At 36.2% G+C, this 24,542-nt stretch overlaps 1 protein-coding gene across 5 annotated transcripts; it reads right to left on the reverse strand.

The window, feature by feature from the left end:
* Positions 1–1,829: 1,829 nt before the first annotated feature.
* ppp6r3 (protein phosphatase 6, regulatory subunit 3) lies at positions 1,830–24,212 on the reverse strand. 5 transcript variants are annotated; one of them, XM_088611998.1, is made up of 26 exons: positions 24,011–24,212; positions 19,895–20,049; positions 19,338–19,573; positions 18,593–18,779; positions 18,057–18,194; positions 16,867–16,932; positions 16,493–16,605; positions 15,926–16,039; positions 15,444–15,573; positions 14,795–14,947; positions 14,358–14,516; positions 14,215–14,279; positions 12,621–12,736; positions 12,140–12,225; positions 11,528–11,614; positions 11,195–11,241; positions 10,383–10,437; positions 10,031–10,161; positions 9,050–9,171; positions 8,412–8,589; positions 7,551–7,648; positions 7,024–7,201; positions 5,907–5,924; positions 4,561–4,683; positions 3,675–3,761; positions 1,830–2,930 (listed from the first exon to the last, which is right to left on the reverse strand). In XM_088611998.1, exons 3-26 carry the CDS (start codon positions 19,562–19,564, stop codon positions 2,879–2,881), a joined length of 2,730 nt encoding a protein of 909 aa, XP_088468124.1. In that variant the 5' UTR covers positions 19,565–19,573; positions 19,895–20,049; positions 24,011–24,212; the 3' UTR covers positions 1,830–2,878. The 5 variants fall into 5 exon arrangements, with proteins under 5 accessions (XP_088468124.1, XP_088468123.1, XP_088468121.1 ...); XM_088611997.1 differs by having other exon boundaries at positions 11,195–11,274; XM_088611995.1 differs by having other exon boundaries at positions 11,195–11,292.
* Positions 24,213–24,542: the final 330 nt, after the last annotated feature.

Below are 24,542 nucleotides of genomic sequence, written 5' to 3' on the forward strand. Positions count from 1 at the left end.
AAGCTCCAAAGGAAAACAAAACTAGAATCCAGGGATTCCGCAGAACTAGGGTTCTGAAAAACCCCATTAACTACTTTCCTTTAAAAAGAAAAAAAATCATCATCAGGTTTTAGCAACAAGAAAAACAGTGTGGCTCCATGCAAGTGTGAAATCTATATTGTGTTTATCTGAATAGGTAGAAGCTCAATTTAAACAAAAGAAAGCTCATCTGCATATTATCCATTCATATCCTACAGTTCAGCAGGTTATAGGCTTTGTGATTCATTACTACAGTGATTTTTTTTTAAAGCACTGAAATGGATTTTATCTAATCTTCTATCAGTAAGATTAGGGCTTGCAGTATGCTGTCAATTTATTCAAATACAGTTATTGAAATTAAGTGTCCTGGAGATGGTATACTATGCAAAGTTTAGCCAGCAAATGAATCATACATGAGATCAAATCTTCAGGGGAAATTAAGAATAGCCAAACAACCTACATACCTACAGGAGCTTATAATGGGAGCATATAAACTCCACCTAGACATGAGAAAGGAATCAAACCTAAGTACTCTGTAGGCGAGTACCACATAGTATGTTTACAAAAAAGACTACCTCAATTCACAAGCCTGGGTACTCTTAGCTCCCATATGGACAAGAGCTCCCTCTTCAGGGCTAAAATAAAATAGCAATTTAAAGAACTAAAAAGTATCACCAGTTGTCTACTGATCTGTTGATTGCTTGCTTAATCACATTTATGTATAAATCATATGCCAATAGGCAATGTTATTTTCTGAAAATAAACCAATGTGTCTTTCATTTGTTGCTTCATCAGAATGTTAGGGCAGAGCATAAAATGCTATATTTTCACACTGCTTAATTTAGGCTTCTTTTTATAAAGCCATAGTTAAGACACTCATGTTGACGCTAACAAAACTGAAATTAAAAAACTCTCAGACTTAGCTTTTCTTCTAAGCTAGCAGGGTATGGCTAGCTAACTGTCATATTAACAACTATATACTGATCTTGCCATTTCATAAGTTTTAAAAATTATCTTGAGCACAAAGGCAGATTGTAAATGGTTAAAATAAACACTAAGGAAAATGTGATCAATTTTAAAAGTTCAGTTACTTAATTCTTTGGCCCTCCATCACAAAATAATGAAGGAATAGTAGAAGTTACCCCAGATATTTAAAATGAGTGGTACAAATCTACATTTTAGTTTGTGATCAGACAGAAACCTATAACTCCTATGTACACTACTTGGTTGTAAACAACAACAAAAAAAAAGAGTTCCCTTATAAACCTAAACAGCTTTTAAGAATAAATTTGTGCATGGACTAAATATTGAAATACCTGTGTATCCAGTCATGCAGCTGCCTTCTGTTGCCATGCCACCAGTTGTCATGACGGGTAAGAGGAAAAGGATGCAGCATATAGCATATCCAGGCAACTCTACAGCAGTCAAAGCCATGACAGCAGTGAAGTGAAAGTTCATCTACTTCTGAGAATGAGTCACTGCATTGCCAAATACACAGAAGCTCAATATAAATTAACTTGGGTTTTCTGGTGTCACCTGAATGCCACAACCCAACTTAGACTTGTCAAGATCTTATATTAATTTCAGTGCAGAAGACATTACATCCAGCGTTCACAAAGACTACTTAAAATAGGTGAAATAAAATTAAACAGACACCAAGCAGATTTTCTTTCAGCAGTGTTCAGGTATTATAGCTGTATTGGTTCATCAAATCATTATCAGTCCATAAAGAAATTAAACAAGGTACATGAGATTGCCTGCCAGAGGCTGAGCTCTTAGAATAAAAATTAAAACACACTGCTGATGTAAAAGAAAGGGAAATTTTTAATCCACCTGAATTCTGAATTTCTGGCACTGACTGCTTTCTCATTTCATAATATGCAAGATAGAACGTCAACGCAAATATCAGGGATATATCAACTATTATTCATAATATGTATTCCTATGGTAAAATAGAACTTCTTCCAGGTCATTTAAAAGGTATAAAGATTGACTTCAGTGAATGAATACACAATCGTTCAGAGGACTTGCAGTTACAAGCCTTCAGCAAGAGCTGACACCACTCAATAGCTACAGTACGTGCATCTGAAACCATTTTCTGGGGTTTTCACCTGCAGGGGGGATGTACAGTTTAATCTTGTGAAACAAGAGAACAAGCGTATGGCTCTTTTAGTAACATTACACATTATCAACTACTTCTCAATAAATAAAAGTTAAAAACTATACCAAAGGTTTTCAAATCTTGCTTATGTTTAAAGGATACAAGAAACATTTACAAATAATACCGGTAGCAAAAAACCCTTAGTTGAATATTTAAAATTATACTTTTCTCTAATAATCAGCTTAATAAGGAAACAGACCAAAATAGGTTGCAGATTAACATATTCGTGGTAGCCATTGTTTTAACTTGGAAGGAAATTAAATATCTGATTTTGTGCAAGAGGATACCCTATCAAAAACTGCTTAATTATTTGGTCACACCAAGTATTCCAATTGGGATGTTCACTTAGATATTTTCGGTTTCTGTATACATTTTTTATAAAATACTTTATTCATACAATCATTTTAACTATAGCAACATGACTATTAACTTGAGTGGCAAGATATCAGACAGATCATAAGAACAACAGTATATAAACAAATGCAAAAAAGTTCTCTGTATCCATTAGAGTCTTCATACAGTTCGAACTTTCTGTACAACTGTCTGTAAAGTCTTGTATGAATATTGCTGGTCCTGAACTGGTGAAGTTAGTGCAGCAGTGGCTGGCTTTGACTGGCTCTGGTGGTGTGCCTCCAGTGAACCCTACTGGAACCCCCTGGATAAAAGCTTCTCAGACAGAAGCAGGAAACTGGCATCACATCAAGCTGGGCCATTAACTGCAGCCTCTGGTGAAGGGACACGTTGATCTGTTCTGAAAAACAGAATTTTGCACTTTGTGATGTACAATTTGTATCTTAAATATTAAGACCACCTCATTTCTAAGAAGAACCAAATCATAAAATGTCATCAGAAAGTCAAATAGTCAAAAGTTTTACAGAGTATTCCTAAGGTACAGTGTACCCACATTGAACAGAAAACATTATATTTAAATTAATACTTGTGATATGCTATAATTACATTAATGGTTTCAAATTTTTTAAAGTGGAGAGTATTGTGTAAATGAATTTCTAGAAAGTCTCAACTACACTGCAGCATCTAACTCTCCGTTACGGCAGAGAAACTGATGCCTAAGTCCATACATGTTAGATCAAAAGCAGTGTTTAATTTTTAGGACTTTGTAACAAAGGTCAACTAATTTTTTAAGCATTGCTCTAAAAAATTTAATTAGTAGTCTGAGAAACTATAAAACCAAGTGGCTAGCCAAAAGTATTACCATAGAATATACTTAGACCAGTTGTTTAGTTTATGTACATTTACCAACTCAAAATACAAACTACAATTTTCACTGAAAAAAATCTCAGCTACCACTAATCAACAAAAGGAATTTCTTAATTCAAAAGACTTAACCTAAAGATTATGATTTAAAACTATTGTCTATGTTAAGCCTAACAGCACTTAAAACATACATGGTAGTAAAAATGGCATTCTATACATAGAACTAAAAAGCTCAACAGAAGAACACCATCCACTCCCATTGTCTCATAATGTAACTTACTTGGCTTCCTCCATAGCAGTTACTTCATCATGGGGACCATTTAAAGTTTCATTTGATGGAGATTTTGATTTCTCCAAGTGCTTTAAGCTGTTGAGAAAAAGACTTAATACATCTCACAGAAACCAACTTTCTAACAGCTTGGGAGTAAAGGACATTACTAACATCAGTGCAATATTAATGAGAAACCCTGAAGAGAACAACTGGAGAATAAGGAAATGGAGGCAGACTTCAAGTCCTTCCCTTTCAAGAGGTCACAGTAATGAGCTCTGTACAGCACGCTTACTGCCTCACAGACATTGCCACAAGCACACAGAAGGCTGTAGGGGTCACTGTCACCAAGAGTCCAGGTCAAGGAAGACCACACTGCCCATAAAACTGTCCGAATGCTACCGCTTGTGGAAACCAAGTCACAGCTGGGTACTGACATGACACAGGCTCTCACAACAATCACAGAGCTTAAACTGGGATCAGGCAAGGGCCTGTACTGGTGGAGTCACTCAAAAAATGGATTTTACTTAAGTTTATTGGGATTGGCTCATTAATTTCTGCACACTTAATATGAAAACCATCTATAATGAAGTGTGAATTAAAATAGTAACAACAGATTTTAAAGCATCAGAATTCTTGGAAAATAAAGATAGGAAAAATGCAAAATTATGCCTTCTAAATGTTAGAAGGTGTTGTATCACTTTCAAATATTAATAGCTTGAAATACAATTAGGAAAGGAAACTACAAATTTGTAATACAAATCTAAAAAATACACTAATTTGACTTCTGAAACTCCACGATTTATACTGCCAGCGTTACTCAATCAAAATGCTCTGCAGCTTGTAAATACTAGAGGGAGTAAAGTTATACTAATAATTATTTCAGAGATTGTATTACCTCTGCTTCTGACAGTTACTGGCAAGCTGTGGTGATGTAGGAACACTCTTATCAGTCTCTGCAGTGTCTGGAACTGCATATTTCACAGACGCATCTTCAGAGGTAGACAATTTTTCTTCCTCACTACAAAAAAAAGAGATGCCTATTTGATGACGAACTACACATCAACAGTGCAAGTTTCTAACTTAAAAAATGGACATGTATCAGATGCATGCAACATGGAAATAAAGGTCAAATTAATGCAACAGAACGGTATAAATAAATGTGCCAACTGCATTAACACAAATGAGTATAGAGGTCCTGAGAGTTCCATGAAACATTTTCAGAAATGGGATGCTTGGCAATGTTTAAGTAATGAGTTACCATTCCGGATTCTCACCTCAAACATTCAAGTAAGATTAGTAGAAATGTTTAAGCATATAATTTACTACATAACAGTAATTAAGGGAACAAAAAGATTTTACACGAGTCATTAAAATATCTGACAATATTAAGGCATAAAGGCTAGTAAGGAATCTTGCTTTTAACTGCAAAACTCTATAGTATGTAGGAAGGAAAACCTGATAAATTACTTTGGTTTGAAAAAATGTTTTCCATACCTTTAAAAAACACCTCTTTCAGAATGACATCAAAATAGTTGATGTACATTACCTACCTAGTATCACAACACTCAAAAGATCTTAAAAGTATGCTAGCTTTACATTTAAGAAAACGCTTCACTTAAAATGAGAAAGTCTTACAAAAGAATAATGAAAAACAATGATAAAACCAAAACAAAATACTTAATTTTTAGATTTTAAAACTCAAAGACATCTAGAAAGACGGGTAATATGAACACTTCTTTCATTTTATAAGGGGAATGGTTGCCACAGTACCCCAGGAGTGGACAAAGGGGTTTATTAAATATAAATAAAGCCTACTATTAATGTGTAGGGCACTGAGCTACCATTATTCTTCTCCCTAACTGCAACCTAGCAACAATTATATGCACTGTAACTTCAGTTTGATGGAACAAAATCTGACGTTTTCCAAACCGAGCAGAATAAAACAAATGCTTTAACACTGACAAAGCTTTGCAATGTTCTTTATCTGCCACTGGGATAGAAGGGGAAGGGGAAACATACAGAAGGGGAAAGAGAGGGAATGGGTCCCACAGAAGTCAGCTGGGCCTTATTAACAATTATCTGTCCTACACTATAAGAAAATAGAAGAAACATAGCAATATTGAAAAAACGACAATACCCACAGTTCACATTTGAATTTGAAAAACATGCAAATGGAGATGACAGACTTGAAGTGGCTGACATGAAAACATACACAGCGTGTCCCTTATTTGCTGTACATACCGAAAGGATTTCAACACTCTGAAGCCACACGCACGCCGAAGAGAAAGAGGAAGCTCATGTTGTAAGCGTTGCAGGTAAAGAACGTTTCCATACAAACAAAAACAGATTCTCAGCCATTGCTAAAGTATTCTGAAGGGTTCATTTTTTGGTCTGTGGTCATATGAAAAAGTGTTCACCAGTTTATATTACTTTGAGATTTGCTGCAAAGGTATTAAGGTAGAATAGTAAATAAGACACTGAAGAAAGCAAGAAAATTGAGATGCGACTTCTTGATTTTACAATAATGTATTACACAACACCCCCGTACTTTTCTACGAATATTCTCCTTGTGATGATACTACAAATCACGTGATTTTATCCCCCACATTGCGAATAACAAAAGCCAACTTTAATGCTCCAAAGAAGCAATATGAAGGAAAATTTTGAAACCTCCGCCAAATGTAGAGTGAAGAGGAAGGCGTCATACGACTCGTTTCATGTTGAGTGCCTGCATCACCATCTGCTAACCAGTATGTGTGCGAGCCAGCACAGAGCCTATGCAGTGAAGTGGAGAGATGCGTGATAAAGTTCACTGCGTTTTCCTTTGTATGTTTGTTATGATACACTCTCTTACTTTCTATAAGAATCATTTTTTGGTTTAGACTTCATCATGGACCTTTAAGGTGTTAAAAAATGAAAACTACAGTGTGTAACAAGCAAATGAAGTGGTAACTGTAGAGTACTTTACTTATAACTAGGTAAGCAGTTTTTTTAAATTAAAAACAAACCACAGTATGAATGGTTTTTTTTTATGGAAAAAAAGTTGGGGTGACATTTTTGGGGACTGAAAAAAATCATTTCCATTATTTCTTCATGGAGGGAAGTTATACATTTTTCCTTTTACAAATTTTTGCTATAAAACAGGGCTTCTGGGAACAAATCACGCTCATAAAAAGTGGTACGGGAGTGGAAAAAAATAAACATTAAAAGCCAAACCCAAGGTCTCCTGCAAAGGTCGTCTTAATTTGAATAATATAGAAACATAAAACTTTGAAGAACACAATGCAACCTTGGCATTGTGTAGTCAGTATAAACAACGTAAATGTTTTTTCTTGGGTTACAGTAATCACAACGTTACCTTTTAAAAACAGCAGTTTCAGTTTTGGCATCTACAGTAAGGCTGACTGTCTCCTTCATCGAGCCATTGGTGACAGTCTCCGTTATTCGGTCCTCCTCCTCTCCATCAGAACCTGCGTCCATCTTCGCACTGGGTGCTGCCTGTGGGTGAGTACTGTCTACTGGCCACCTCTCCATTTCTAGAAAACAAAGCAATGTAACAGGACAATGAGAAAATAAACTGGATTGTGAACAAGTTTTGAAAATGTAGTGGCAGTTTAAAAAAAGCATCTTAAGAAACCCTTATTTGCAAAAAAACATCCATTTCTTGATAAAACTCTTGATAAAATCAACAAGAAGAATTTACTGAAAAACTGCAAAAATAATACACCATTATAGCAAAAATAATATGCTATTATATAAAAGTAGGTGAAAATAGTTTCAGCATGACAAGCAATACAAAAGTTAGCATTCACATCTGCACATCTGGCCAGAAAAGTTTGGAAGTGACCATAATAAAAAGCTAGCTGGGGGAGGGGAAACACTAACCTTCTGGTTGTGCCGGCAAATTCACACCCAGGGGGTCAGCAGTCTCCGAACTAGTCTCCATGGCCACTGGGGAGCTGCTTCTTAAAGGATCTTTGGGGCTTGAATAAAACCAAAATATAATCAGGCTTACACTGTGCCCTGCAGAAGAAAACACCTTAAAATTCACCCACATTTCACCTCCAGGTCAATTGATTAAAAACCCCAAAATGCAAGTAGAAGAATATGCAATATTTTGGGGGGAAATTGCTTTTAGAATACAAGCTTTGTGAAAGGGTATCTGGAGAGTGTTTGACAAGATATTTTACTCAACAGAAAAAACGCATCAGAACGTACTGCATACTGTAAAGACGTGGAGAAGTTAAGTTTTAGATGTAAAATATGTGAAGAATGCATCCAACAGGCTAGATACATCTATAATGAGCTGGAGGAATCTTACTGCATCAACACCTATTGGAGTAATTATCCATCCCGCAGCTTTAAATGGAGGGTTATATTCTGTTTATGTAACATTATATATTAAATAATTCCCGAGGGGGAAACACTACAGCTGCACTGACAGTATGTGTCATGAAACGTACTTTTACTCAAACATTTGACTACTTTTTAGTTTATTTCAGTAACGGGTTTGAATAAAAGTAACACCCAAATAAAGCAAACCGGAGTTTAGGAGATTAAGCACTTAACACACCCTTCAATGTATTTTTAATATTCCAACTCTTATTGGTCAATAACGACACTACAAAAAAAAACTTCCTAAAGTCACATACAGGTTTCTGAAAATTTTATTCTGACTTAAATGTAAAGTTTTCAAAAAAGGGAAAAAGGCATCGACCACATCAAGTGCTAAAAAACATTTCACACCTTATTTCTGGTGAAAAGTCAGTGAAATCTGCCCAACCGCCTTCTTTTCCTGATATGGGCTCACTTGAATTCCAGCCCTCAGAAGAGCCCACTGTCACTGGAGCTGCAGACTGAGCCACTACTGCAGTACTTCCTGTGTCCATAGGTATATCATCAAAATTAGCTGTCCACCCAGGGGCTGAAAAACAGCAGCAACATCCACCTCTTCTAAAAATACTCCACTACAAATTAACATATATAAAAAAACTTACTGGCTCCCCTATGGTTTTATAAAATCGGAAAAAGAATCCAGAGACACGACAGACACAATAATGACCAATTAAGGACCGATATAGAAAACAATAGCATTCCTAAAATGGCCAAGTACTGATTTTGCCTCAGGACTAACCATAACTAGGCCTGCTCATTTGACAGGCACTGTGTTACAGTGGTATTAATGACAGGAGCTATCAGTACTGATGAAGACAGTCAATTCCATTGAACCAATGAGCTGGGAGACCCAATACTATAGGAACATGGCCATAGTTATGTTTTGGTCATTTAGAAACATTTAAATAGAAAAATGTACTAAAGTTTACCAGGAAAGATACTTTAATAGGCAAGGCCATTTTTTTTTACTGTTAATCATATTAAATTACCTTCATTTGCATCAACTTCCATTCTATCATCTGAATTTGTGTTTGGAGGTTCAAATGGATCTCTTTTTACATCTTCTTCTTCTGAATCTGTACTTTCTTCACTATCAGTGCTGCCAGAACTCCTAAAAAAAGCAAGACAAAATATCATACGTCAACACAGTTTGAACCTAGATAAGGTCTTGTGTCCTCTTCCAATGAAAAATACTGATTAGACAAGGTTGAGACATACCCTTCCCAGTTGCATTAATGTACTGCAATTGTAATTAGCATAGTAGTTAATCTACATTTTTCTAGTGCATAACACCATGATGTGATAGTGGTCAGATGCTCCCTCATCTTTAGAGCTTAATTAACCCATTTTTCCAAGTGTTTGTGTGACCTCCCATTTTTTATTTTACTGTTCCGATTTCAAAACAAAAAAGGGTTGAGAAAGCAAACAGCATGATCTGAAGTTGATCAAATTCTTGTACAATGCATTACTATGTCCATATTGAGAATAAAGTACTATTTTGGTCTCTCGCAACAGGTCAAGAGAAGAGCAACCACAGAAACTCCTGGGCTAGGGGGGGAATATCCTACACGGACAAGCTAGAAGAACAGAACCTTCTTAGTCTTTCACTAGAACACAGACTATAAGGGACAAAATTGAAGCATTAAATATCCTCCAAAGGCATAAAAAAAGTCAACCCAGTGGAGTTCTGCAGAATGAACAGTGAAACACAAACTAAAATGAGTGCACTAGTGTATCTGATGAGTGCAAGAGGAACTCCATTTAAAACTGAGAGCAAGGGACATTTCTTTACAGAAAGGGGAGAGCGAGTATGGAATAAACTGCCCTTGTAGTTGAAGCCTATATCCTTGCTTCTGTCAAGAAAAGGCTGAAGAGGTCCTTAAATCAATTGGCTACTAACAAGAGGAAGTCATTTGGCCTGTTTGAATCTCACGTTATCCTATTCTATATTCTTAAACAGAATTCATTACCTGGGACGCCTCTGAGATTCTGGTGCAAAAGTTACATCCTTTTCATCCCAAATATCCTCTTCATCAGATCCAGCATCCTCAAACTGCTGGATTTTTTCCTTACAACATGCCTCAAAAAGAGCTATGTTTGCCTGTCAAAAAAATTGACAATATATCACACAGAAATCTAGTAAAATAAATCAAATCCTTTTAAATCCATTTAAACATAAAATCTGAAAAATATTATCTAATGGCACAAGTGATCTAGGGAAATTAACTATTAATAATATTAATTACTATTACTTATAATAGTTTTGAATAAACATCAGCATGCATTACATTTCTAGTCACAAAAACTAAAAGAAATACTCACACTTTCATTTGTATTCAAAGAAAAATTGATGTCTGATATTCTATCAAAGGGAATACTGCAATAATAAAGAAGGCAACATTTAAGTAGGCATAAATTTGAAAGATTCACTATACTAACTCATGTGACATACTCTCAATCTCATTAAATTAATAAGAATATAGCTTGAGAGTTCAGAGAATAGGACAGTGATGTCAACCAGCCACCCTCATTTTAGAAAATGAAAAAAATACTCCCACCAAGACCAAACCAACCAGTGACATTTTGATTTAAAAGAACATCCACCCAGCAGTGCAGAAAAATACCATAAGGTTCAAAAGATTAGGGCATCAGATGCAATTACCTCCCGCTTTCACACATTGGAATCCTATGATTTTACAAAAGTATAATGCATATCAATGATACGCAGACAAAGCTTGTGCATCTAGTCCTCAAACATGTGCCAACAAAGCTAGCAGGGCACGACTGAAATATTTACGTACAGGTAGGAGATACATAGCATACGGAAAAAAGGAAACAGTCCTGGATAGTTAATCTTGAATAGGATAAAAAACTAAATGGTCCAATAAACCGAACATTTACATCAATGATCTATCAAATTAAACAAACATTTGTAAATAAATCAATGTATTCAATACATTTATAGACCATTTTGTGTTCAGTAAGCAAATATTCCCCATTGAAAATACCCAACCATGAAAACTAAATATATATAAAACTGATAACTTTAAACTCTTCCTCCATATTTGCTTTGGTTTAATAAGTGACTATGAAAGAAACTCAATTTTATGCAAACATGCATTATGAGTACTCACTCCACGACATCATCCTGATCTGCAAACTCCTCGTCATTGAAGCCAAACTGCTCAATAAAATTGGACGTCATTTGTTGCATCTGATAATCAGAAAAGGCCTGGCAAACCCAGGACCAACGATAATGATATAGTCTTGACACTACAAAACCTTTAATATCTCAATGAAACAGTTAATATTGAACAAAGTACCAAATCAGCAAATGAAAAGGACTCATTTACAAGACAATTGCACTATACATACAATTATGAATGTTTGAAACAGACCAGCAACAATTTGTAACAACTTTAATGATGAAAAATATGAAAAATGACCTTTCCCCGTTACAGACTTACTTGTTGTAAAGATGAATCCTGATGAAACCCACTTTCCTTAAAGTCAACCTCATCATCACTGGATGAATGAATATGATGTGTATTTACCTGGTAACACAAAAAGAAATATAAAACATCAGAAGATTGCTTAAAAGTAGAAACCCATAGCTAAAAATTACCCAACTAAGCTATTTTTCAAGAAACAAAACATTAAAAAATGAATTACTTCAAATTAATTCATGAACAGTTCCCTACAAACCAATGGGTATACAGCTCATAATTTGTACTTAGATTTTATTTGCTTAGAAAAAGTGTTTCCAAGTTTAACTGCTGTATAAAACTATTGAACAATTTCATGAAGTGTACAAAAACTGAATTGTTGGCTCTAGTTTAGAAATTTATGTAAGCAATTCATTCGACAATACCTAACACTTAGGTTGTAAAGGTCACAATAATCTTAAGTAAGCATATTTTTAAACCGTAAGGAAAGCACAACTTAACCTGAAAAATACTTTCACCAAGCATAATTTATTTCAGCCAACTGGCGCAGACAAAAAGCGAACCATACAACTTTACTGAATTTATACAGCTTCAAGAGAAGGAAAGCAGGATCCATTTTCAATGTCAACTTACTAGATCTACAGTATTTTTCTTATTTGTTTCTGCTAATGGACCAGATGTAAATGCTTCCCAGCGTTCCCTGACATCATCTGGTAGGTCTAGATTAAAGACAAGAAAGTTCAGTGTATTATAACACTCATAACGTTAAACATGAACCACAACAAAAATCCTAAAGGCTGCACTCTAGGTATGCACACTATTCCAAACTTTGAAGTGAATGAGTAAACTAACAAGCATGAAGTGCAGCTAGGTTTCTTAAAATAAAATGTAAGGGGTTAGTCAATATATGGTACACAGACCTGCTGTAGATTCTAGTGTTAAAGCTCAGCTGCCTACCACTGTCTACAATAAACTCTTAAGGTACGTCCAAACCACAATGTGTTACTGAGGTAAATGCCACACACTGGAAAAAAAAACTAAGATTCAAAGCAAATCCAATAATTCAATATTGACTGTATATTTCATGTTTGCCTCAAATACAGAAACAATTTACCTGAAATAAGTTGCTGTATTAGTGCACTGTTAGGCCCCTTCTCGCTATTATGCACAATAGAATTGGCTATCCTAGTCAAGTGGCCCATGTATCCTCTCCGCCTTCCTCCTTCTGATCTAAAAGAAGGAATTACATCATGATTAGTTTCATCTCTTGTAATCAACCTTGGTGAAACATTAGATCCAACTTATGTTTTTCAAGCCTTAAAACCTATTTATTGCAGCTTAAAAAAAACATTGTGAGAAAAGTGATAATTAAAACAGGTTTCAAATCAAAAGGCATGGAAAGCTATCAAGCCCTCAAATTGCCTCAATGCTGAAAACAGTAAAGTTCCAATCAGAACAGTATGAAACACTAGAGTGGGAAAGAAAATACTTGGGGTTTCACTTGGTCACAAAATGGGAATTTAAGGATATAGATCACTTTCAAATCATTTGGTGCTTTCACTTTTACTAACCAGTCACTTCCCAGTTCTGCATACCTCACCCCTGCCCATTCATCAGCAACCACTCCATGTAATTAACGTCTGTTTTTGTTTTTAGTGTTTAGAGCTCTTGTCATCAAGGACTGCTTTCTCCAAGTTTCAAATCAATGAGACATTAATTATAAACATCTGGGTTTCCACATTAATATCGCTATTTAATATTGAGAAACATGCCACATAAACGGAAACGACTCGCATTCAAGGCTAAGTTTTACATTATTTCAGACAGCAGGTGCTCATGAAGACTAGAAGTGCAGCAGATTTATCTACTGGTACAGTATGTTTGTTTATGGTGACTTAGCAGTGCTTGCACACTAACCCTTCCCCCACTGTGAACTGAGACCATGGGCACACTTGTTAAAGACTAAGATACTTCTGTAATTAGCATTTTTAAAACCACAAAGTATCGGCATTACATTGTAATTCAAGTAAGACTGGTTTCCATGGAGTTATTGAAGCCAGATGTACCGACCTAATAATACACATATATAGAAATCCTGAGGAGGCGGGGCACCAACAGCTGCTTTTAAACCCACAACAAAGATTAAATCAAGGCAATCCAAATAGGTTTTAGCGTTCTTCTAGTGTTCAATCTGGTGAAATTTTGTGTTAATCAGTAAAAAAACAAATCAGTTTTATTTATTCCTAAGTGGTAGCTTTGGCTGTGAAACAAGTTTTATAATACTGCTGGTAGTACGACTTGGTAGTCGGTTGGCAGTGAAGACCATGCTAGTGGATGAATAAAGCCAGATGTTATATCCAAGTTTAACCACTCCAGAACAAAGACAAACATTATAACTCAGGAAAATACAACTGCTACCTATGGCACTTGGAAAATGGCTAGCAATATGACAAATGTAATAAGGGATTTACAGATTAATCGTGGTCCTACCATGAAGTATTCAGTTCTCATTTCATGGTTCTCAGTTTCCTGTATAAGGATACTTCTGCTTGGTCCAACTGGAACTTGGAGTATGACAGTTCAGGCCAAACCAACACCCTTAAGCCAGGGTATCATAGTCCTTCATCGGTCCTACATTTACCTCCAGCAGTTATAGTCTCAATGACCACCCCTTTATACGTTAAAACTAAATTAATTCCACTACTTACTGTTCCTTCTCGTTCGATTCCCACGCATCAAGTATTCTCTGTAGTAACTGGCATTTCTGAAACAACTAAAACAATGAAACAAAAGTTTACTACAGTGCTTTCTTTGAAGTATAATTTCAGCTTAAAAAAAAATCTTTACTCACATGTTTTACAAGGACATTATCCCTGACTTGTTCTTCACCAGCATCTCTGTTGATTTCTGCATTTTCATTTTGGGCTGGCGGGATTGCTAGTATCATTGCAGTGCAGATTTCTACTTGGAGGTGAAGGAAATTATTCCATATGTATTTAAAATACATATCCTAAAGGTAAAATGAGAGAAAAAAAGCTGATAAAGTAAAAACTAATATTCATTAGTCCCCTTATTTTTATTTTATAACACTTAGGGAACTGTGGCAACTTCTTCCCAGGCAAAACTAAGTACAAACTAACTTTCAGCGATTTTTATCTAAAACGGTACCACATTCAAGCAGAAACTGACCTTCAGACCCATGTGGAATTGAAAAGGAAGCACAATATGAAATACAAAAGAGTGAAACATTTTAAGAAACCAAACTGCACAAAGAAACCTCTGACTTACAAGTATGACTCCAACAGTGTTAAGATCAATCAGCTCCAAGTTTATGATATGTGTGTTTGTCTGGAGAAGGCTAGCCACTAATCTGACCACATTCAATCGAGTGTTGCCAACAGGTGGATCTAACACACCCCATGTAGTTTTCATGACATTTTTCTGCAAGAAAAATAAAACAGGCAACAATATGAAGAGCTTTCTGAAAGCATGTTTTCCCAGTCTCCCTGCAAACAAGATAGGCGTTTGTAAAACTTTACACAAAAGACGTTCTAGCTTTCTGCAAATAGTTTTATTAATAGATCCAAGTGGAAATGTCATGCTTGGACGCAGAATCTTTAAGTAAACAAAGAATACAATCACAGATGGCACTGGAAACTAGCTTGTTTCATACATGCTATGATAAGACGGCCTATAAATGACGGAATCAATCAGACTTAAAAAAGGAAACTCTTACAACAGGAGCAAATACTGTCTTCATCTTATAAATACCAGCACAACGGTTATTATACATGATACGTAATACAGTTACAGACATAGTAAATCCATATTTAAATTGTATAGGTGGAAGAAATACCAATACGATTTTAGAAATAGAAAAAAGACTTTCAGAATATGGTCCTCATTTTACTAAAAACTTAACACACAGTGTTACTACCTTTGGGGGCTCAAGCAGCAGTTGGTGGAAGTGTTTCAGCTGCGGCCTGATGGCTTCTAAAACACTCTGATTGACTGAAAATGAAGGGTGATTCAAACCAGGAGGGCAAATCTCTAAATGGCCTTCAAAGCTACAAGACAAAAATAAGTTAATTTCACCAGACGATTAATACAAAGATAGTCTTAATGCTTAAAGTATTTTTTTTATTAGATTTTTAGTTTTAATTTTTCTTCCACTGCCCAGATTCAACTTAAGTGTGAACTGTACCGGAGAATCATTCATGCATACTGCAGGACAAGGCAAACATTTGGCATTGCCTTGGAACAATGTTTGCCAGGCAATGGAGCCTTAAGCCTCAAAATAAAATATATTCTGACATTTCAGAAAATAGGTTCACAGAACACAAAACAATCAATTAAATATGAATGGCATAGAAGTAAATCACTGCAACTGTTAAATTCAAAACAATGGTTCACACTTACGCAGGCCTGCGGGTCTCAAAAAGTGTCAGAAGTATCTGGATAACACTGACAATTGCAGATTCATTTTTTTCTTTGTCGAAAATGTTGGACAGTAACTGCTCAACTGTTTCCTGTCTGTAATGAGAGATTAACATCCTTTGCACAAAGAGGGAATGCTTCAAAATATATAATCCAATCCAATACAAAGTATACCCATATAATTTTATAAAACTAAATATAAAAATACTTCCATAAAATCATAAAAGATACAACTATGAACTAGTTTTCATTAGCATTTATACAGAATTTGGAAAGTGAAGATTTTTACAACATTAATATTCAAAGATTTTAGCAGATATTTGGTTTTCTTATACTGACTGACACCATACATGGCCTATTCCCTTTGAAATCCTTAAATGCCCACAGGTGTTGTCCATAACTGAATCACCCAAATTTCAGAGCAGCTCCTCCCAGTTTTAACAAATTACCACAAAAACGGCAATATCAGTCACTATGCAATGTTTTTCTAGTACTTCATTCTCCTGGCTTGTTTTATATTGCTGCCTCTTAAGGTGAAGTTAAGCATACTTTTCCAGTGTGGCCAGTAAGGGATCAGGTTCTGTGCAGCCCTGTACTTGGAACATCTGGTCTCTGCTTAGGCGAATTATTTCACATAGTGACTGGGATGCATTTGAATGCCTCTGAAAAACAAAAATAAACAAGATTTAAATAGGGCACATGAAAAATAATTTTACTTAAAAAGTTGGGGGAAATCACTTGCGCAAATCATAATGCAAAATATATATTTGTTACTAAAAGGAAGTTTTCATTTGAAGTTAGCAGTGCTGATAAAAGGATAATAGGAATCAGATATACCAGTGGTGAAAAAACTCTATAAAAAGCAATATAATCCAAAACAAAAAAATAGCAGAGTTAAAAAAACAACAACAAATCAGTCTTACATCTTCATCCTGATTTGGCTGTACCATATCTACAAGTCGCTGGATAACCTTCTCTTCGTTCAACCACTAAAACCAAGCAAATAAGAACAAATTAATACAAAATATCAAATAAAAATGGAGATTCATCCATGAAGAATGTTTGATTTTATATTAAGCTCTGACATCAAACAGGCCCATCTTCTTTCACCATTATTACTGCTAAATTTGGAAAACATTTGTAATGGGTTCATGTATATTATACTCCACCATAAACCCAAGGATGTACACCTCTCAATTTGGCTTGAATGGTTAATAGCTTTATAAAACACCCATATTTAAAAAGCTTTTTAGAAAGGTAATGCATCTTTTGTATTTTAAAATACTTAATTTTAAGAAACATAAAAATAAATACATAAAAACACAAAAACAAAAACATCCATACAAAACACAAACAGCAAATAATTGCTTATACCTTTTTTACACTTTTCTTAAGAACAGTCAAATATATGATAGAGGTAATCCAATCACTCTCGTATGTGTAAAACAGACAGGGATATGTACAGTGCTCAGTCTTTTTCAAAACATTCAAGAAAGGCACTGTGAAGTCCCTGTCCTACAAAATAAAATCCTCACCATTGTAATTGAGGAGATCATCTAATTGAGTCAGCCCTTGAAACAGGGCACAATGAAAGATTTCCATTCTTTAACAACATTTGTTTTGGCCACAATCATTCCAAACATCAGTGCTGATTGTTCTTTCATTGTTAGTTTGAGAGTTGCTCCTGAACAAACGCAACTATTTCAGGATCTGGGGGTATATTTTTCCCAAGCAATTTCAAGTACCACTGAAATATTTCTATCCAAAATTTACATCATTCCAGACAAAGCCAGAAAAGATGTGCAAGAGTGTCACCAGAATACCTGCACCTGTCATGTAAAGAAGAGGCTGACGGACATATCGTTTCCAATTTAGTTTTAGAGAAATGAAGTCCGATTATGACCTTGTGCAGTATGATCAGATGTCTAACATTAATAAGAGCACTGGTGAGTATGGCTCAAGCCATTAGAATTCTCATTGGCTTTTCAATGAATTCTGAAAAATTCATTGTAACACTAACTAACCAACTGATCTGAAAAGGTTCACCTGTAACATTAGTCATCTAAAGAAATTCATTAATCGCAAAAGTTTATAAATTTAAATTTCCACTCACATTTAAAACATCTTGTCTAAGTTGCTGTGGTTCAATGCATGTCAGCATCCTGAGAAGCAAGTCCATAATAGCAGAGGTCCCTATATGCTTAATCATTAAATCCACAAAGTCTTCTTTTTTCCGAAGGAATTCCACAATCTAAGATGGAAAATAAAAACTTTTAAAACGCATGACAAAAATAATCCAAGAATGACAAAAAACTTCCAACAATCCTTTCAGATGCTTAATACTCTTAATTTGTATGAATAAAAAAATAAACTAACTGCCTGTTAACAAAAAAGCACAATGTTCCCTTTAACAAGTGCTTTGCTAAAACGATCCTTAATAAAATGTCACAGACTAGGTTACACGAATGTTGTTTAAGTCAAATCCGATAGAAAACAGAAGCCAAATTAAAGATCTCTGTAATCTTCAAATATAATTAAATACAAATACTAAAGAGCTGCACGCATTAATCACTAATGACAAGATCTGGGATACAAATTCACACCACCACAAATTATAAAACTGTTAAGATTTCCAAACTGGATGCTTACCTGTTCTGGTTTTCTGCTGATAAGAATGCTCAACACCTTACTAAAAAAGCTAGCCAATAAAGGGTTAAGAGGAGACTCATTTTGTAGAAACCCATACAGTTTCATTAGTAAACTTTCATCTTCCCCTAGTCTGTCATTGACTTGTGCCACATCTGAAGTTAGGAGTTCACAGGATATGTTTGGATACCTGAAATTTCCAAGAGACAGTCAATAGATAAATACAAGCCCTTAAAATTCTCAGCAAACAACTACTATAAATAAACTCAAGCAGCTAGAATTTTACTACGGAATACACATTTTAAGCTTGTAATGAAAAACGTAGACAGGAGATTTTCTTTCCAACCACTGTCAAACCATGTCTGCTAAAACTGTACAATGGAATATCAGTGATAAGCTTGGTCCGCCACCCAGCAACCTAATCTCAGAGGAATAAACAAACTCCATTAAACCCACAATTTAATTTTTTTAACATCTCATTCCTAATAAAATTAGAAATAACTGGGAAGGGCTGCAACATTGCGGACAAAAGGAGGTGAAACTCAAATTACACTGCACATTCAGCTTTCCACCCCCACCAAAGGAATGTGCTCAGCAGAAACTGACACCCTGAATCCAGGAGGATGTAGTACAAAGTGGACCAATTCTATCCCCTCAATACTCTAACCACAGGCATGTCGTATCGCCAGAAATAGGTTATTTTTCTTTGCTTTTCGGATTTCAAAAGGAACCACTAGAATGTACATACTTGTATCTGATCTTTTCATCCATGTCTTCAGAGGGCTCCTGTGTTATAAAGGTTACGAGATCCTCCATGCACTGTGGCTTCACCAGAAATTCCACCAGCTTGCGGTTTTGAGCTTTACACTCCTGCAAGACATCCTCCTCATCCATAACCTCCGTGAGAGTGACATCCTCCTTCTCCAGCAGCGTGTCTATATGGGATGTCGTGTGCAGATCGAACTTCCAAAACATGATGTGCTACTGGAAGAAAAACAAAATAACATTTGATCAGAACTAACACGCAAACTAGGCCCCCCTTCACATTAATATACAACAACCAGCATAGTTAGGGCCTAGTTCAGCTTTGAAAGCTGACTTGATTTTAATTATTTATTCACTGGAGCACTAAGACGAGCACCCCCAGTGACATCCGCAATTGTATTTCCCCCTGCATTTTTACTGAAATCTATTCCCAATCCACCATTATCACGCAACACCGGAAAAACTGTGAATCCAATTATACCTTCAATATTAACATTCCTTAACAAAAGCATTCAGTAAACACAAATTAGAAATACTTACCTGGTTGAATCAGTAACCTCAAAGAAAAATATTAATCAAAAATAAAATGTTTGTGTTCTTTTTGAGATCTTGCCCATTACAGGCTTTCCAAGCAGCAGAAACAGGAGAAACCCTTTGATATACCAGACAGAAGCAGCAGAGAAATCAGCATGCACCTGTAAGACAGAGGCACAAAAGAACTCATTTCAAAATTATTCAGATACTGGCACTTTTCTTAGACATGACAATTTAACATTACACTTTAAAGAAAATTATCCCACTGACAGATATTAAAACCATAAGGCCTAAAAATGTAGACCTTTCAACCTATTCTGATTGCAGACACCTTTTAACAAAATTAGAGAAGCATAATTAAATAATGCTGCTAATTATTTTAAAAAGGCAGTACTACAGCACCTAAACAGTGCAAGAACTGTTAGATCACATCCTTTGTGCCACGTCTACACCGTAATACATCAAAGACTAAATATTTCCCTTTTGTTTATAGGGATTCTGTAGAGAACCTCATACGATCTTCAGATTCCCAGTCCACTTAAAAAAAAAACACTTCACCTAGATATTCATCAAAAAGCAAAACAACTGCTCATATTATGGTCCATATTGGAAACTTCATACAAAATGCAATTCAGGAAATAAAAATACCTATTTAAAACGTAATCCAGAACTTTTAAACACTGCAATATTTTTTGTAAATCCTTGACAATTGGATCAGACACTATAAATCAAACCTCTTAACAGTAAGCTAATGTTAGTGAGTCACTTAGAATTAACTTTTGTTATTCTCCTTCAATGAACGTGTGACAGTAAAAACTTTTTTGTACCTGCCACTGAACTACAGACATATCCTTCACTATAGTAGTTAACTAATGATTTAAGAAGGTCAAAACAGTTATCAAGAGGCGTGTATTGCACCCAGCAAACATAATTATAACTAATTTAATAACTGAAACCACTCAAGTATCAGCAAGAGACAAACCTGAAAGAGCTGAGCAAAATATGCACAGTGGACTTAAACCCATGATTTAGTGTTAGTCATTCTTTGGGTTTGCACTTCCTTGTTGTGACATCATAGCTATAGAATGCTTTGACACCAAAAAAGAAACTGAAGCCATCCTTCCAAGATCCTAGTGGGACTCAAAGCAAAGCATGAATAACCAAACTCTGCCCCTCCAGAAGTAAAGGTACTCTGACAAATGAATGTTATGTACAAATTTACTACAAAAGACTAACATTTATGACACATGTACCAACCTGCAGTACCCTGATAAACCAGAGTAAATTACTACAACTCATTCTAAAAACCTTTGGCAAATTGATTAACAGTATCTTCTCAAAAAAAAAGGCAAGTATTTTAATCATCTCACAACACGTAATCAGCTAAGAAAACAATATTAAATGACTGATAAATTAACCATATCTCAGCCAGTTTTACCATAATATTTTTTCTCAGAATCCCCAAAAGATACAATGTTTATCAAAACAAAAACTGAATAGGACTGCCAAGCAGGACTGGGTATCAAATTTTTTTACGATAGTTAAGTGATGCAGCTTAGCTTTTCAGCTCTGTCTTTGGGAAGGCAACCAAAAGGATAAAGCAAATACATTCATGAAGGTGAAAGGTTACAGGAGAGAAATCTGGATTTCTCCTGGCCTAGTTTTCTTTCTCATGAATGGTGGAGAGGAAGGAAAGCTTTTAATAGATTCTTCAAGGGGCTGGGCTATGCATAGGTGCTGGACTTGGTCCAAAACCTCACAATCGTAAGACGAGCAACTGCACCTCCTAATGTGGATATTAATGCCCTACTGGACTAAGCTGCAACTTATAACTTTGATAAAAATAAATATTCCACTAAAAAATAAACTAAGAAATAAACTTCCCTTTTTGGTTCAACAAACATCATTATCCAAACATTTGCTTCACATTCACCACTCTATTAGTGTACAATAATGCTTCACGTAATTTACTTCTATTTTTTATGACTTAAAAGTCATTAAATTATTTCAGAATGCAAATACTATAGTAAATCTGTACCAACTACCAACTTGAATTCTGGGATTTTAATTTCACTTTTTTTGCAGTGGTATCAGCAGAAGAAAGCAAGCACTTGAACTCATGACAGATTAAATTAAAAGTAAAGATGAACAGATCATGACGCGGCTTATTAACGGGTGTCCAATCGTTAGAAACTCCAAGACAAACAAATGACAGTTCAATCTAAAAAAAGGTATAACATTTATATTTCATCAAACCAAAAGAATGAAGAGTTTTGCTCATCTTCCATACTTGGCTGTCACATGGTGTGAGATCACCACTATCCAGTCTAAGAGACATGAAAATTAGGCATAGTGACTGGTGATGCAGAAGCTAAACGACTTAAGAATTAGGGGCAAGCCTTAATGCAGAATGACGACTCTACGCATATTATGTTTTCCACTGTACATTTTGCAGGCCCTTTTATAGATTCTATTAAAAACACTAACTGTAAAATGCAAACGTGAGTGGGAATCCAAGACATCTAAAGCACTGGTACTCAATACCAGTGCTGGAATACTATTGTACCCGCTGTGTTTTGTTACTCTTGGGCCCTTTATCTCCAGTGCTAATTACCTGTAACCGATCTGCTTACTGATTTAGACTTTTTCTGCATTCAGTCCTTGATTTCAGAAATGCCATCATCACACATCTCTTCATGCAATCTCTTCTCAACCTTTCAATTCAGAAATCGCTCCCTTATCTCTGACTAAACATCTATAGGTGATCAACTGATCGACAGACACGTGGGACCGACACTGACAACTCCCAGTGAGTCAGGATTTTAAAATAATTAGTCCGTGATCAACACTTCCCTGGACCAAACTCCGAGGAATCCACACACAGGTTATCCAGGACCAGCACCGAGAGACACTGTAAAAAGATATTTTTAAAACCAAGGCCTGAGTGCAATAAAAAGCCTAACAAAAAGCAGAAATGACTGGCAGCTATTAGCACAGTGGTGATTAAATGCCCAGCACACACAGGGGTACTCCATGACCAGGACTGAGAATCACTGACCTAAAGCTTGAATGTGATTTGCCTTAATAAGGGACCACTACTACTCTACTAAACCATAAAAAGACTTGCATACAATACTTCTGCAATATAGTCGTCATGTTTGGACAACATTTAAAACGCCAAACATCTTTATGCAGACGAAGCAGTATCTCAGCAATTATAAAAAAGTTTATGCTACATATCTAATCCTGTCCTGTGGGTACGACTTCATTTTCTCAAAATAATATGCCAAATCGGCGCAAGTAACTATATTGTATATAAACGTATATACACATAGCCAGTAATTTTAAGCCAGAAATCGTTTCGCTAATTACAAAACTGACCATTGTGGCGAAAACAAAAAGGCACATAATGCAGCTAATGTGGAAGTCCGGTCAACTTTGTTACATGATAAAGGAAGTTATACGACCAAAACACTGCTGCAAAATGTTGATGTTGGAAGGTGGGTTCCTCATCTGTCAGGCCCAAGCCTTGAAATATTCAAGTCCCTAAGCGTTATTACATTCAGCAGTGTGGGTTCACGACTCGTGAACTTAGAAGTAACATCGCTAAAAAGATTTAAACCCCTGCACAACTAAAATGACACTTCGAGAGGACCGGACTGGTGGAAATAAAAAGCGAGCAAACCGAAGCGATGTTTTACCCAAGTTCGCGTCGCGACGGGAGGCAAACCGGAAAATCGCCGAATCAAGAAACTGAACTTCCCAAGCCAGGGGCAGATACCCGCACCAGCCGAGCTGAAGAGGGATAAACGCGGAAAGCACAAACAGACGATAACACAGCCTGGAAACACACTTCGCGATTACGCCGAGCCGACGGGGGGGTGACAAAACACGAACTTGTCAACCGGCTTTTTCGGCACGCTTTTAACACGAAAGAACCGGAACAGAGCCGGCACAAAGCATGCACACAAACCAGACGAAAGAGCCACACGGCCACAGTCGCACCCGTTCTGAAACTTAATAAAAGAAGAAAACAAACCCCAACCACTCTGACTCTGCAAAACAGCGGAGTTGCGAACTATTCCTCTCTGACCAATAGCAAGAACTGCATGGACTACGTACCGACAAACAGAGGGGAAATGGCGACCGCCAGGCATGTAGCTTTTGAAAACGTTTTTGCTACGAGCGTTTCGGACATAAACCGCGAAGGAAACGGGGAATCGTATTTTTTTAAAAAATAAAATGTTTACAGCAGGCGGGAAAAATAGATAAGACCATCTACCAGGACCTTCCAAGATGGCGGATCTATCAACTTCAGCGACCCCTCCCCCCACACATAACTGCCACACCTGCCACTCAAGCTGCTAGCGCGTCTGTGATTGGGCTAAAACGACGTCAGTCAAGCTCACCCTCCCTCCATACAGAAGAGCGATTTGTCGAGCCGACTGTCAATCAAATTAGCAGCGTGACGCATTACGTACACTCCTCTCAGGCGTGATTGGTTACGTTTTGCAGACGGCCGGCACTGCGATAGAAACTGCGGTCGACGTTTGCCATTTTGGTGCCTTTCTTTTTGGAGTTCATTACGACACGGAAGCGTGGTGTTGGAGCCAAGATGGATCCAGTTTCACACTCGCCTCTGGGCGTTGTAAGC

This window comes from Lepisosteus platostomus, chromosome 18 (genome assembly GCF_059453375.1).
Source record: "Lepisosteus platostomus isolate fLepPlt1 chromosome 18, fLepPlt1.hap1, whole genome shotgun sequence".
Classification (NCBI taxonomy): Eukaryota; Metazoa; Chordata; class Actinopteri; order Semionotiformes; family Lepisosteidae; genus Lepisosteus; species Lepisosteus platostomus.